The sequence below is a fragment of the Prionailurus viverrinus genome, chromosome X (genome assembly GCF_022837055.1).
Source record: "Prionailurus viverrinus isolate Anna chromosome X, UM_Priviv_1.0, whole genome shotgun sequence".
NCBI lineage: Eukaryota > Metazoa > Chordata > Mammalia > Carnivora > Felidae > Prionailurus > Prionailurus viverrinus.
In genome coordinates, this window is record NC_062579.1 from 114517818 (window position 1) to 114531137 (window position 13320).

The 13320-nt window shown below is 42.1% G+C and overlaps 1 protein-coding gene across 16 annotated transcripts in view; it reads left to right on the forward strand.

Moving 5' to 3' along the window:
• Positions 1–1920: 1920 nt before the first annotated feature.
• Positions 1921–13320, forward strand: part of FMR1 (fragile X messenger ribonucleoprotein 1) — a 50808-nt gene continuing 39408 nt past the window's right edge. For 6 of the 16 annotated variants that reach the window (XM_047843470.1, XM_047843471.1, XM_047843476.1 and 3 more), the window contains exons 1-2: positions 1925–2202; positions 12386–12438. In XM_047843470.1, the coding sequence (XP_047699426.1) occupies positions 2152–2202; positions 12386–12438 (104 nt within the window). In that variant the 5' untranslated portion in view covers positions 1925–2151. Of the gene's footprint in view, positions 2203–12385; positions 12439–13320 lie in introns of all 16 variants that reach the window. The other 10 variants (XM_047843482.1, XM_047843484.1, XM_047843472.1 and 7 more) reach the window with 4 other exon arrangements.

The following is a 13320-nucleotide window of genomic DNA, read 5'->3' on the forward strand; positions in this document are numbered from 1 at the left end:
ATAATGTAAATGGGACAGGGGCCTGGCAGGGACTGATGATGATAATGTGCTGCGAATTGAGGAGCAAAGTTAACTGAATTCCCTGCACCTGAGGTAAAATAACTGGCTAATAGGAATCCATCTGATAACCCTAAGGAGAAGGGTGGTTCTGGGAAAGCAGAAGTGTGTGAGTAGAGACATGGAGGCATGAGAGTGAATCATAGGTTCAGGGAACAGCACCAGGTTTAGCATGGCTTGTAGAGGTTGTGAAGAGCCGGTAGCATTTGAAACTCCTGGGTGAACTGAATAACACCCTACACGTGCAGGGTATGACCATTCTAATCAATCTGTCCCCTTTCACTACATCAGGGTGAAAGATCATATGCTCTGCCCCCGTCCAGCCGTCCTGCGGTCTTCACATCTTGTGACTATTCCAATGGGTCACTCCTGTGTACTGTGGCCTCAAGGAATGTGGCCCTTGATCCGCTGCTGTAAAACTGGAGCTCCACCCCAGTGACACTGCTGCTCTGACTAGGAGTGGGGTGGGAAGGGAACCGGAGGCCCAAGCATGCCTCTAATTCTGGGGCATCTGCCTGGGGGCCGTTCACGCCACCTCCACCAGCTCAGGGCTGCCAGTTAACTCTCTCTGGTCACATTCTAGCTGGAGTCATTTCCCAGCCTTGACCACCCCTCCCCCACCCCAGACTGGGTCCTGTCCCACTATTCTAGGGGTATCTAGTTCTTCATAGCCCTTATCACAGTTGCAACTCGACATTTACTTTTCTGATAATTTAGTTATGTCCACCTATGCCTCTGGATTCCCAGTTAAATGCTGGCAATCTTTTTTTTTTTTTTCTCTTCACCAATTTCTCACTAGTACTTATCACAATGCCCGGTATGTGGTAGGGGCTCAATAAACGTCTCAGTTGGATAAAAGCCTTCCAAAAGAAACCTAGGTCAAAGTGGATACAAGGACAGTGCAGAAACAGGAATGAGAAAAAGCTGGGGTTTGTTGTACTGTGGGGGGGGCGGGTAAAAGGGGAGAGCTGCAAGGAAACAGGTGCGCTGTCCCTGGTAGACAGGTCACCTGACTGCTGTACAAACGCCCACCCCGACGCCCTGTACAGGGTGGGTATACAGTAGGGGCAAAATAATAGGAAAATAAACTGTAAAGGAATTAACAAGTGCTTAAGACATTCTTTTTTTTTTTTCTTTTTTAAACGTATGTCAAGTAAAAGTATGAAAGTGAATTGACGGAAGGGAAGCACTTGGGTCAGTGCCGGGTCTGAGGGAGGACTAACATTTGCAGAGGTCCTGACACAATCCGCTGTGTCTCAGAGGACACAGGATGTATCCATAGGACAAACCAAAATCTCTTGGGGGAGGGGGCGGCGTTATTCTCACCTTCTGCCTCTAAGGGCCACACAAGCCTGCGTCACCGTGGTTGCCACTGTAACTAGTTCAAAGTCGTCTTCGATCTAATTCTTCACCTTTAGGCTTGACCCGTACTCCACCTCCAGCTCAATTAGATGTGCCCCACTTAAAAAAAAAAAAAAAAAGCCTCCAACCTAAGCCAGCCCAGACTTCGAATAAGTGAATACACTTGATCACTACAGGAGGATCTTTCCCACGCCTCCACCTGACCCTCTACAGGAATAGGCGCTCTGGCCCTCGCCAGGCGCCACGAAGCGGCGCGACCTCAGCCCGCGGTGCGACCTGTCACCGCCCTTCCCGCCTTCCCGCCTCCAACGAGCCCGCGCACGCCTAGCCCGCGCGCAGTACGTGTGGCCCGGCCCCCAGCCGGTTTCCAAGCAGCGCGCATGCGCGCGCTCCTGGGCCCGCGGGGAGAAAGAGGGCGGGGCCGAGGGGGGGCCAAGCCCGCGGGGGGAGGGGCGGTGTCGGTCACGTGACGCTGTTTCACTGTTTACACGCGGAGCGGCCGGAGCTTTCGGCCTCAGTCAGGCGCTCGGCTCCGTTTCGGTTTCACTTCCGGTGAGGGGCCGCCTCCGAGCGGGCGGTGAGCCGACGGCGAGCGCGGGTGGCGGCGGTGACGGCGGCGCCGCTGCCGGGGGGCGTGCGGGAGCGCGGCGGCGGCGGCGGCGGCTGGGCCTCTTGCGCCCGCAGCCCACCTCTCGGGGGCGGGCTCCCGGCGCGAGCAGGGCTTTCGAGAAGATGGAGGAGCTGGTGGTGGAAGTGCGGGGCTCCAATGGCGCTTTCTACAAGGTACTTGGCTCCAGGGCAGGCCCCATCTTCGTCCTTCTTTCCCTCCCTTTTCTTCTCGGCCTCGGCGGGAGGCAGGCCTGGGGCCCTCTTCCCGAGCGCGGCGCCCGGGGGTCACGGTGCGCTCGTTGGGATGTTTGGGAGAGAAGAACCGGACTTGGGGCCTGTAGGAAGCCCCTCGAGCCCCGCTGCCTCTCCTATAAGAGGCCCCGGCGCCTATCGGAATGAGAGCGGGCAAGGAGAAGAGCGTGTCCTCTCGGGGGCCGAGGGAGAGCTGGGGATGGGCCAGGGCCGGCGGCAGGTACAAGATCCCGGCGGGAAGGGCCGGTATCCGCGCGAAGTGACGGCGACGGCTTATTTCCCTTTCCTAAATATCCTCTCACCGTGGGATCCGGGCCTGACGTGTGGGTAGTTGCTGAGTAGCTGGGGGCGCTTCCGTCGAGCCGCCTCCTGCGTCTCACAGAGGGTTTGAGATCTCTTTTGGCTTCTCTTTTCCGGTGGTCCAGCGTTGGGACTTCGGAGAGCTCCACTGTTCTGGGCAAGGGGTGTGAAGAAAGAGGAGTAAGAAGCTGTAGTCGGTACCGAATCACAATGGCAACTGATTTTTAGTGACCTCGCTTTGTGGATTTCAGAAGAGATTTTTGAGATCCAAAAGTTTCAGGAAGACCCTGACATATCCGAGTAATGCATTAGAGAAGTTTGTAATCTTGAATATTGGCGGCCCCCTCCCTTGTTATAAATGCGGCCAGATTCAGGAATACAGATGCTTCAGCGTCTGAAAACATTATTAGCAACTCTGCTACTTAAGGAAACAATTTTTAACCCTCGAAAGGCCTGAATATATGCCATGAAACTTCAGGAAATTAACTGAGAGTACATTATTACTAGAGAATTTCAAATCGCGAATAGAAATAATTGCTTTGTGCTCCAAATACTTGACTATCTTTTCTCAATGTGTAATGTTGCAGTGGACAGTATTGTTGAGGTTTTAAATAGGCATGCATAGTAGTAATGTGGGGTTTTCTCTTTTAAGTTACATCATTGCAGATCTAATATCTTACATTTTCAAAAGGAGGATTTAAAACATTCTTAACGTATCAGTAGAGCATCTGTTGGTAGTAGTCACTGTAGATCTAGTAGATCTACACTGTAGATCTATAAATTCTTGTTTTCTCTTGAATGTTTCTCTATAACTCCTGTAAGTAAAATTCCACTTTAGTATTTTGGCAATAGAAGGTACATATGGAAGGAAGTGTGGAAATTAGCTATTGTCATTGACCAACACATTTCTTAAATTTATTATAGCATAACTGAAACATTTCAGAGAAGACTCAATTGGCTATGGGAAAATTAACAAGTGACTTCATACGTGTGTATTTACCAATTCTGTGGAGATATTTGAGATCAATGTATTTCATAAGTGCATAAAGTATGGAAACACTTTTAGCCAAAAGATAAAACCTGTAGCTATGAAAGGAAAAACCCAACATTTATATTGTTAGTCTCACCAATATAAAATTGTTTATGTTGACTCTGTAGTCAAAATGTTGGTTTGCATTTATTTTAGTGATCCATAATAATTTCTGCTAGTTAGTGTGGAATCATTCTGGTTCCTAGATGGGTAGTTTTGCTCACTAGATTTGTGGTGCTGACTGTAGTCAATATAAGCCAGGGGTTAATGGTTGGGCAGTGTTCTAATAGATCTCTGATATTAGATTGGGCACCACTCTTACCGTCTTTCAGTGGAGTTTGCCTGCTATGAGAAGGCAAGTAGCACATCCTGGTCTTGAAGGATTTATTGTTCCCTTCCAGCAACCTATCATTTGCTGCGGTGATTTTGCTTGCAAGCTGATTGGACTATAATAAGAAATGCCCTCTATCTTTGCTCTTAATCCTCCGTTTTAGTTGTGTGTGTGTGTATTTTTTTAATGAATTTGCTTAATATGAAGGTAAATAAAAAGAATGGATTGTCCCTTAGTTTCTTGAAGGAAATGTGAAACATCAAATACGTGTAGAGAAATTGCTATTACATTTACTTAAAGTTTATTTTTAAGAAAACTTCAAATGGTCTGTGCTGGTACAAAAATAGTTTCTATAATGAAGAGGTTTAACTTTTCATAGGACTCAAAATATTGTCAAGAATTGTAAAGCAAAAAGTAAATCGAGTTGCTTGTCCAGTGAGATGGACAGAAAAGATGGGAAATAAAACACCAATAAAAAATGAACTATTACGGAGAAACATTACATTTATGGAAAAGATAGGAACCTGGTTCATCAAGAAAAGCCTTTAAAAACTGAACAACTCCAACAACTTCAGTGTAAGTGAATTCACACTTCTATTTGCCTAACACAACCACCATATTGCAAGTGATGATTCTCCATCTTCTGAGCACATGGTCCAAGTTTACAATATAAACTGGATAGAGTATAGCTGCAAATATTTGGATTCTTTTCTCTGCAAAACAACTAAAGTTCAAGATTCACAATTAACAGAATCATGAAACCAAAACTCTAAGATTGGAGAGTTCATTTCTATTTTTCCCTCTAGTGTTTATTCTTAAAAACTTGAAAGTTACATTTAGTAGTTGTCAGAGCCACTACTTTTATGCTTACTTATTCCTTTGACTTGGAAAAAGTCTCATGTACAACTTAGAGTCTTATGTTATTTAAGACATGAGGACACATGAACAAATGTCACAAAATCTTTCCAAAGTATCTCCTAAACAAATAATTTTGAAATAGGTTCTTTATTCTAGGGGCATCTACCTAAAATAGTGTAGTGGTGGCTTTTGTTTTGTTTTGGTGTTAAGGGTTTCTTTGGGGGGGAATGAGAGTTCTAATGTATTGAGAATATAGAACGTATGTCATTCTGATATGAATGTACTAGTATATCCTAAAGTTCTTAGGTTTTGGATACTAGTATGAATATTACTAAAGATGGATAAATCATGTGTTTGAAACATAAGATAGTTTTCTGAAACTATAGTGACATCTGATTCAATATTGTAATACGGTGTGAATATGCTAAATTGTATTCTTATTTTTAGATTTTAATTTAATACATCTTATGTTTTTAAGTTTGGTATCTGAGGACAGACTTTAATGTGGTAAGTAATATTGTTGAACTAGCAGCTATCTTATGACAAAATGTACAATCAGGAAGAGGTATTTTTAATGAAGACATTAGTGGTACAACATGTCATGTTAGCTACATACATAGCCTGCTAGAAATCATGTTTTACTACAAATAAACTTGCAGAAGGCATTATTCATGTTTATTCTGAAGTCTCTACATCTAACTTTGCATTATAGGTGTTCTATACTTCAAGGAAGTGGGTTATTCAGGTCAACCACATTTTTTTTTCTTCCCCAAGTCTAGCCTTTTTAGGGTTTGATGTCTTTGTGGAAGCACCATTTTTCCCCTTTCGAAGTGTGCATTTTCCAACTTCATGCTCACACATTCTAGAAACCTCCAAATTATTACTTAAATACAAAGCTCAGTGGCATAATAGTTGGGTTTCTGGTTCCTGTCCACTGTGGGAATGTGTTTTCTGAGATGGCTGTGATCATGATCATGACTGTTGAGAGGTACTGAGAGCTTTCTAGGTGCCAGGCACTATTCTAGACACTTTACATCTGTGAATAATTCATTTAATCCTCTCCCACAATCCTGAGGTGCTATTGTTATTCCCATTTTGTAGATGAGGACAGAGATGTACAAAGAGATTAGGTAAGTGGTTTACTACTGAGACTCATAGCTAGTAAGGGTTCTCAGATTCGTGATTTGAGATCAGATAGCATCATTTCTGAAATGATGAAATTTAACTTGAAGAAATAAACTGGACTTGATTTCCTGCCCTTTTTAAAATTTCATTATAACCTTCCGATTGTATCTTGTTAGCGTAACACCTCCTTAGTACCATTGTAAGAGTTGCAAGGTGATGTTACCACTTTTTACTGTTCATACAAAGATGCCATGACATATGCAGCTTCTGTATCAGCTTTTTATTAAATTACCTCTTGCATCTTGATATTTTACTATGTAATTCTTCCTGTGAATTCCTACTAAGGAAAGAGAAAGTTGGAAATCTTTGACCTCACTATGAAATTGCTTTTGTCATATGGAGCATATAAGAACTGAAGCATTAAAAAGTTTGAATACATACGCACACAGGAAAGTTAATACTATTCTCTCTACCTGTGTGCTATCTTAGAGTCAAGATGAATCAGGAAGAATGCATTTTTCTCAGAATTTGTGTTAAGTGCCCAAGTAAAGTCAAGTAATCCTGGACATGTACTGTGGTTGGAGAAGGGTTGTTGATGAGGTTAATTGTGCTTTTCCCTTTCCATTCATTCCTTTGTGTTGTTAGGGCCACATTCAAAGGGTGACAAATGATAACCCCACTCTGTATGTGAAGCCTTGGGTTTGAATTCTATATCCCTATGCTCTGGTCCTGTGGGCTTTCTTTAGGAGGGACATTTTGTCGTGCTCTACATTTTCTCTAACAAGAATTACCATTGCACTACATGTGTTGTCTTCAGTGATGGTGTAGTAGCTGTGTTCTGTGGGGATCAGGGGCTAACACTGAAGTACATACAGGTTGTCTCTATGATAACCACTCTTCTGACTAGTGACTAGTGAGTTTACCAAGCGAAGACGTGTGAGTTGGAGGGTAAGAGTTCACCCAAATAGGGATGGACTTCTTAGCTTCATCAGTCCTGGTAGTGTAATGTTTGAATTGTCATTGCACACTTTGGTAAGTATGATTTCTGCTACTGCTTCTTTGATCTAGTTGCCAGTTAAGTTGGGGATCCCATAATGACTTTTTGATTTCTTGTTTCTTCTCCTGATGAGGAGCCTGTATCTGTCTTTAGCACTGCACTTTAGCATCTTTCTCAAACCCTAAAGGTTTTCATTACATCTTTTCTTCTCAGAGTCTAAATAACCTTTCAGTATTTAGTATCTTTGAGGAAATAGTCTTTTCTTTTTGTATCCCAATTTTTAAATCTTTTTTCTTTAGTGTGCTTTTGTTGAGATGTAACTTTCTGAACTGCAAGAGTATTTATGGTTCTGCATCTTTTTTTTTTTTAACGTTTTATTTATTTATTTATTTATTTATTTTTGAGAGAGAGAGAGCACGAGCAGGGGAGGGGCAGAGAGAGAGGGAGACACAGAATCCAAAGCAAGCTCCAGGCTCCGAGGTGTCAGCACAGAGCCCGACGTGGGGCTTGAACCCACAAACCGTGAGATCATGACCGGAGCAGAAGTTGGACGTTTAACCAACTGAGCTACCCAGGCGCCCCTATGGTTCTGCATCTTTCATAAAATACACCCCTCTCTGCTTTACCTCTCATTTATTTAGTGCCAGCTGTGTGCCAGGCAGGCATTGTGGTAGGCACTAGACATGTGTGATTTCATTACAACACCCTTATAAGGCAGATCCAGTTCCCCTGTATCCATTTGTTACTAGCAGTTGAGGAGTCTGAGGCACAGAGACTACTTGGAGACTTTCAAAGCTTATCTGGTAGAACCAAAATTTGGAGCCTAGGTCTCCTTCACAGCAAAACTTTTTTTTTAATGTTTTATTTAATTTTGAGAGAGAGAGAGAGAGAGAACACACAGGAGGGACAGAGAGAGAGAGGGAGACACAGAATCCGAAGCAGGCTCCAGGCTCCAAGCTGTCAGCATAGAGCCCGATGCAGGGCTCGAACTCATGAGCTGTGACTGTGAGATCATGACCTGAGCCGAAGTCGGATGCTCAACCCACTGAGCCACCCAGGCGCGCCCCCTTCATGGCAAAACTTTTTTTTTTTTTTTAATTTTTTTTTTAACGTTTATTTATTTTTGAGACAGAGAGAGACAGAGCATGAACGGGGGAGGGGCAGAGAGAGAGGGAGACACAGAATCTGAAACAGGCTCCAGGCTCTGAGCAGTCAGCACAGAGCCTGACGCGGGGCTCGAACTCACGGACCGCGAGATCGTGACCCGGGCCGAAGTCGGACGCTTAACCGACTGAGCCACCCAGGCGCCCCCACGGCAAAACTCTTAACCACTAAGTTTCCTGAGTCCCGTAAGAGCCCTGGCTCTCAGTACAGTGCAGCTCCCTTTGTGCATTCTATTCAAACCCCTTCCGTCTGTCGTCTTTGTAACCTCAGGGATCCCCCTGAACCTATCTTCTCCCCTGATACCAACTTTGTTTGGTGTAGATAGGTGGGGATTACTAGTTTTCCAGGTTGGTGGTGGGTAGGGTGGTAATGCCCTGGACGTGTCCACGGAACGAGGGTGTATGAGTGTTGGGGTAAGGGAAGGGTGGCCAAAAGAACGGTTACTGGAGAATGTTGAGCCACAGGAAGATGGGACCCTGGTTGGACGTGAACAGGTTAGTAAAAGGCCTCAGAAGTCAAGGAGATGTTTCTCCTGGGTGTGAGAGCAGGCCAGATGCAACCAATAGTTTCTTCTATTCAGCTTGTTACAGCAGCAACAAGAAGGTATTCTGTGCCTTCTGTATTTACTTAATATGCAAACAATGACTAAAAATGACTGATTTTGGAATAGTCCTACAAACATCCACATACAAATAAGCCTCATTAACTAGAAAGCCAAGGGCTAGTAGGCTGTGATGATTATTCAAATCATTTCTGACACTCTACATCCAGAATTGCTTTCAAAGCCTTTGAAAGCCTTTGGTTGTTAATAGTCACAACAGTTGCAGATCTTCCTGCTTTGAGGGAACGTTTGATTTTTAGGTATTAGGCACATGTGGTGAATGAGTATGATTAAACTGTGCAATAACTTTTTGGCAAAGAGAAAAATAAAAATAACAGCAATAAAGCAATGAGACTGACCTTTAGAGTCAGTAAGGTGGATTTGAAAACAGTCCCCAACATTTGTAAAATGCTTTTAAATCAGTGCCATCCAGTGGAATTTTCTGCGATGTCGGAACTGATCTCTACCTGTGCCGCTCACTACAACAGACACTAAGGCATGTGTGGCAATTGAGCATTTGAAATGTGGCAAGTATGACTGGGAGACTGATTTTTTTATTTTATTTAATTGTAATTAATTTAAATATAAATAGTCACATATGGCCTGTGGCTGCTATGGTAGACAGCATAGTTTTAGAATAGAGCAATGGTATTGGAAAGATGCCTAATTAAGTGAGAACAGTTTTTCATTCAGCTGTAACAAGGTTCTCTTGACTGACTAAAGGACTTAACATTTTCTGCATAGTATACAGTAAGGAACTAATGTTAATTGCTGCGGCGACATGCAAACATAAAACTTGAGACAAGAATGAAAACAGAAGCAGGACACCTGGGTGGCTCAGTCAGTTGAATGTCTGAGTCTTTTTTTCTTTTTTTAAGTTTATTTATTTGAGAGAATGAGCGAGCAGGAGAGGAGCAGAGAGAGGGAAAGAGGAATCCCAAGCGGGCCCCGTGCTGTCTGCGCAGAGCCGGAATCGGGGCTTGATCCCACGAACCACAGGATCATGACCTGAAACGAAATCAGTAGTCATAGGCTTAACGGACTGAGCCACCCAGGTGCCTGGAGCGTCCTACTCCTACTTTCGGCTCAGCTTATGATCCCAGGGTCATAGAATTGAGCCCCATATCGGGCTCCGCATGGAGCATCGAGCCTGTTTAAGAATCTCTTACTGTCCCTTTGCCCCTCTCCCCCAGCTCATGTGTGCTCGTGCTCCCTTGCGCATTCTGTCACAAATAAAAAAAAAAAACATTTTTTGTAAATGAAAACAAATCATGCCCCTTCTTGGTGAATAAGGGATCACCTCATAATAGGAATCTTGATTTTAGTCTTTGATGGGTTCCCTCCCCTCAAAAGTGGATGGGGAGGGGGTCTGCTATTCCCATTCTAAACTAAAACATTGTGGTTAGTATTAAACTAGAGTTTTCATAAGATGCTGTAGAAAGTGCTCATGATTTAAATACAGCTGAGGAAACATGATGGGAAGAAAATATGGATTCCTCCCCACCTTTAAATCAGCATCTATAGAAATATATGTGCATGCTGAATTTAGAAATAATAACTTAGCCATGTTGGGTATAGCAGAACACTTGGATTCCATTTTATAGTCCCTCTTGATCTTATAAGGGAACTTTTTTTTAGCATAGCTTTGCTTTTATTCTTTTCAACATAATTGCAGAAGACTGGTGTCTCTGTTTATGTAGCTTCCATATAAAAGTTTTTTAGGGCCCTGCTTCACCTGCCATTGTTTTTCCTAAGAGCAACTAATTGATACTTGACTGATACATTTTAATTTTGTATCTGGAGAAGTGTAAGTTTTTGATTAAGCCTTTAGCTTCAAGCCTTGGAAGACTTTTAGCAAGACATTTGCCTTGGATCACTTGTTTGTTTATAGTTTTAGGTCTTACATTTTGGTCTCATACATTTTTAGTTTTTTGTATGTGGTCTAAGAGTCAAAAACTTACTCTTCTGCACATGGATATCCAGTTGTCCTGGCAGCATTTGTTGAAAACGCTATTCTTTTTCCCTATTAAGTTGTGTTTGCTTCCATGTCCACAGAGGATTTCTTTCTATCACACCCCACGCTGTTTCTCCAGCTCAGAGTCTTTGTTCCTATTTTCCCTTAGGCCTGGCATGCTTCTTCCATCTTCCGCTCCCTTTTGTGTTGCGGAGTCTTCCTCAGTCTTCCAAGTTTGATAAGAAAACTCACCTTTACTTTGTCTTCCCTGATGAACACAACACACACACACACACACACACACACAATCTTTTCTCTATGGGTAGGATAGGAACACCTTGAGCAATGATCCATTTCATTGAGTTCTTAGTAGGTCCTCTGAAGTCTGAGAGTAAATAAAGTAAGACCTTAGGAAGCTTACCGTTAGTGGGGAGACGAGCAATAGTAATATAGTGGGGGGAGTTTATAGTAGGGGTGAGCATAGGATATGCTGTAAGAATGCAAGGACGGAATGTAACCTAGTCTGGGTTTGCGCATAAGCGGTGGCACCTGAACCAAGACCTAAGAGACTAACAGAGGTAGCTAGATGAAAAGAGGGGAAGGACAGTGGGTAAGAAGGAACAGCATTTACTGAGAAGCCCAAGTAGTTTCGCACTGCTGGATCCGCAGCCTCCAGGGATGTGAAAGATGAAGCTTGGAGAGGTGAGGGGTGGGGCCAGGTCACGCAGGGCCTTTTACAGCCAAAAAAGGAGTTTGGCCATAATCCCACAAGCAGGGAGAAAGCATGGAAGGAGAGAAACGTGTACAGGACAAATTTGAGTAAGAAGCTTAAATCTCTCAAGCCATTATAAAATGAATTAAGATATAAAGCCCCTGTGGGTTTCTTTATGCTTTATCCTACTCCTCTAATTGTCAAAACAAAAACAACCTTTCCTGCACCTATTAAAAACTTAATTTTATAGAATTACGGACAGCATGCTGCTTAAAGAATTCTTGATAATTAGTTAGCTATTACTTTAGTTATGTCATTTTATAGAATTAAAGAACAGGCATGCTGATTAAAGAATTCTTGGTAATTAGTTAGCTATTACTTTTGTTATGTCTTTCTGCAGATTACTAGCAATTGCGTCATCAGATTTAAAAGATTTAAACCTCTACTTTATATTACTGTTTTTTCCTCCAAGTGCCTATGAGATTGAGAATTTAATTAAACTCTGGTAATTGGACTTTTTAGTGGCATTAGCAGCATATTGCCGTTCAGGAAAATTTACTGTGCTTGTATATACCTAGATTTGAGATTATACTTAGTCATTTACTATTGTAGTCTCCTAAAATTGTATTAAAGAGAAGAAGATAGGTTACAAGAGATCTTTACTGGCTGGCATGTGGTGCTGGATCAAATTTCTTAGTTTTCAATAATTTTAGCCTAAAGTGCACCTCGAGGTACGTACTCAATACCTGCATTGTAATTTCCAATTACTTCACTCCTTAGATGCTGACCTCTGGAACAAGCAGTTTTGTTTTCATGTTTTGTTTTAACTAATCCATATTCCTAGGACCTAGCACATAGTAGGTGGCCAGCTAATAGATGTGATCCATGAATGAGTCATCCTCACAAACTGAAGCTTTCATTTGAAGCTCCATTTTATTCTTAAACAGAAAATGTTTGGTATCTCTATAAAATTTAACTAAAAACAAATGATCTTTAAGCTTACAAGTTAATGTAACTGGTGTCTTTCTTACAGGCTTTTGTAAAGGATGTTCATGAGGATTCAATAACAGTTGCATTTGAAAACAAGTAAGTGTCTTATTTTAAGGTTCAGGTTCCTTAATATTTCATACTAATTATTCTTTTTGCTCCTCATTTTAAAAAATTTGAGTCTAGTTTGAGTGTTTTTCAGGAATGGATCTTCATGTTACTCACCAGGAAGATCCTGAACAACTCAATATTAAAACCAATGGAATGAGTGTTCCTGCTGTTAACCTCAAAGATCCCTTTTGTTTAACCTTGATCCCTACATCCCAGTCCCCTTGAATGTAAGGAAAAAAACCAGATTCTTCTGTATTAGTAACTTTGAGTTTGGATAGAAATATTTGTGATTGTTACAACATGAAAATGGATTCATGGGTATTGGTAAAATTGATGAGGGTTTTATAATGTTAAATGTAAAATCGATGGTCTAATTGTCTAGTATATGTTATGAGGAATAATCATGTTTACTCATGAACTTATATCTGTTTCATCATGTATTTATAATCAATAATATCAGTGACCAATCTTTTCTGCTAGAAGAGTAAACAGAAATACTTAGGGGCCTAGGAACATTAGCTATACGAAGGTACCTGTGGTATAGATGTTGGCATTTTATAGGAAGAGACAAGTCTCTTGACTGAGTTTTTTTTAATACTAATAAAGGGTATTTTCAAAGTAGCCATTCAAGATTCTAAAGTACATATGAACTCTGTAGCCAGAGTGTAGATGTGGTCATGATTTTAGGATTATGTTGAACTCTGAAGAATGGTCCACAATTACAACATTTTGGCTTCTGTGTGCCAAGAGAGTTGATAGCTTCTCAAAAGCAGTTTGTAGATCCATAGAGAAAAAGATGAGTGGTTGCTTAGGGCTGGAGGGGATGGGGAGTCCTAACTAAAGGGCATGGGATTACCTTTTGACGTGAAG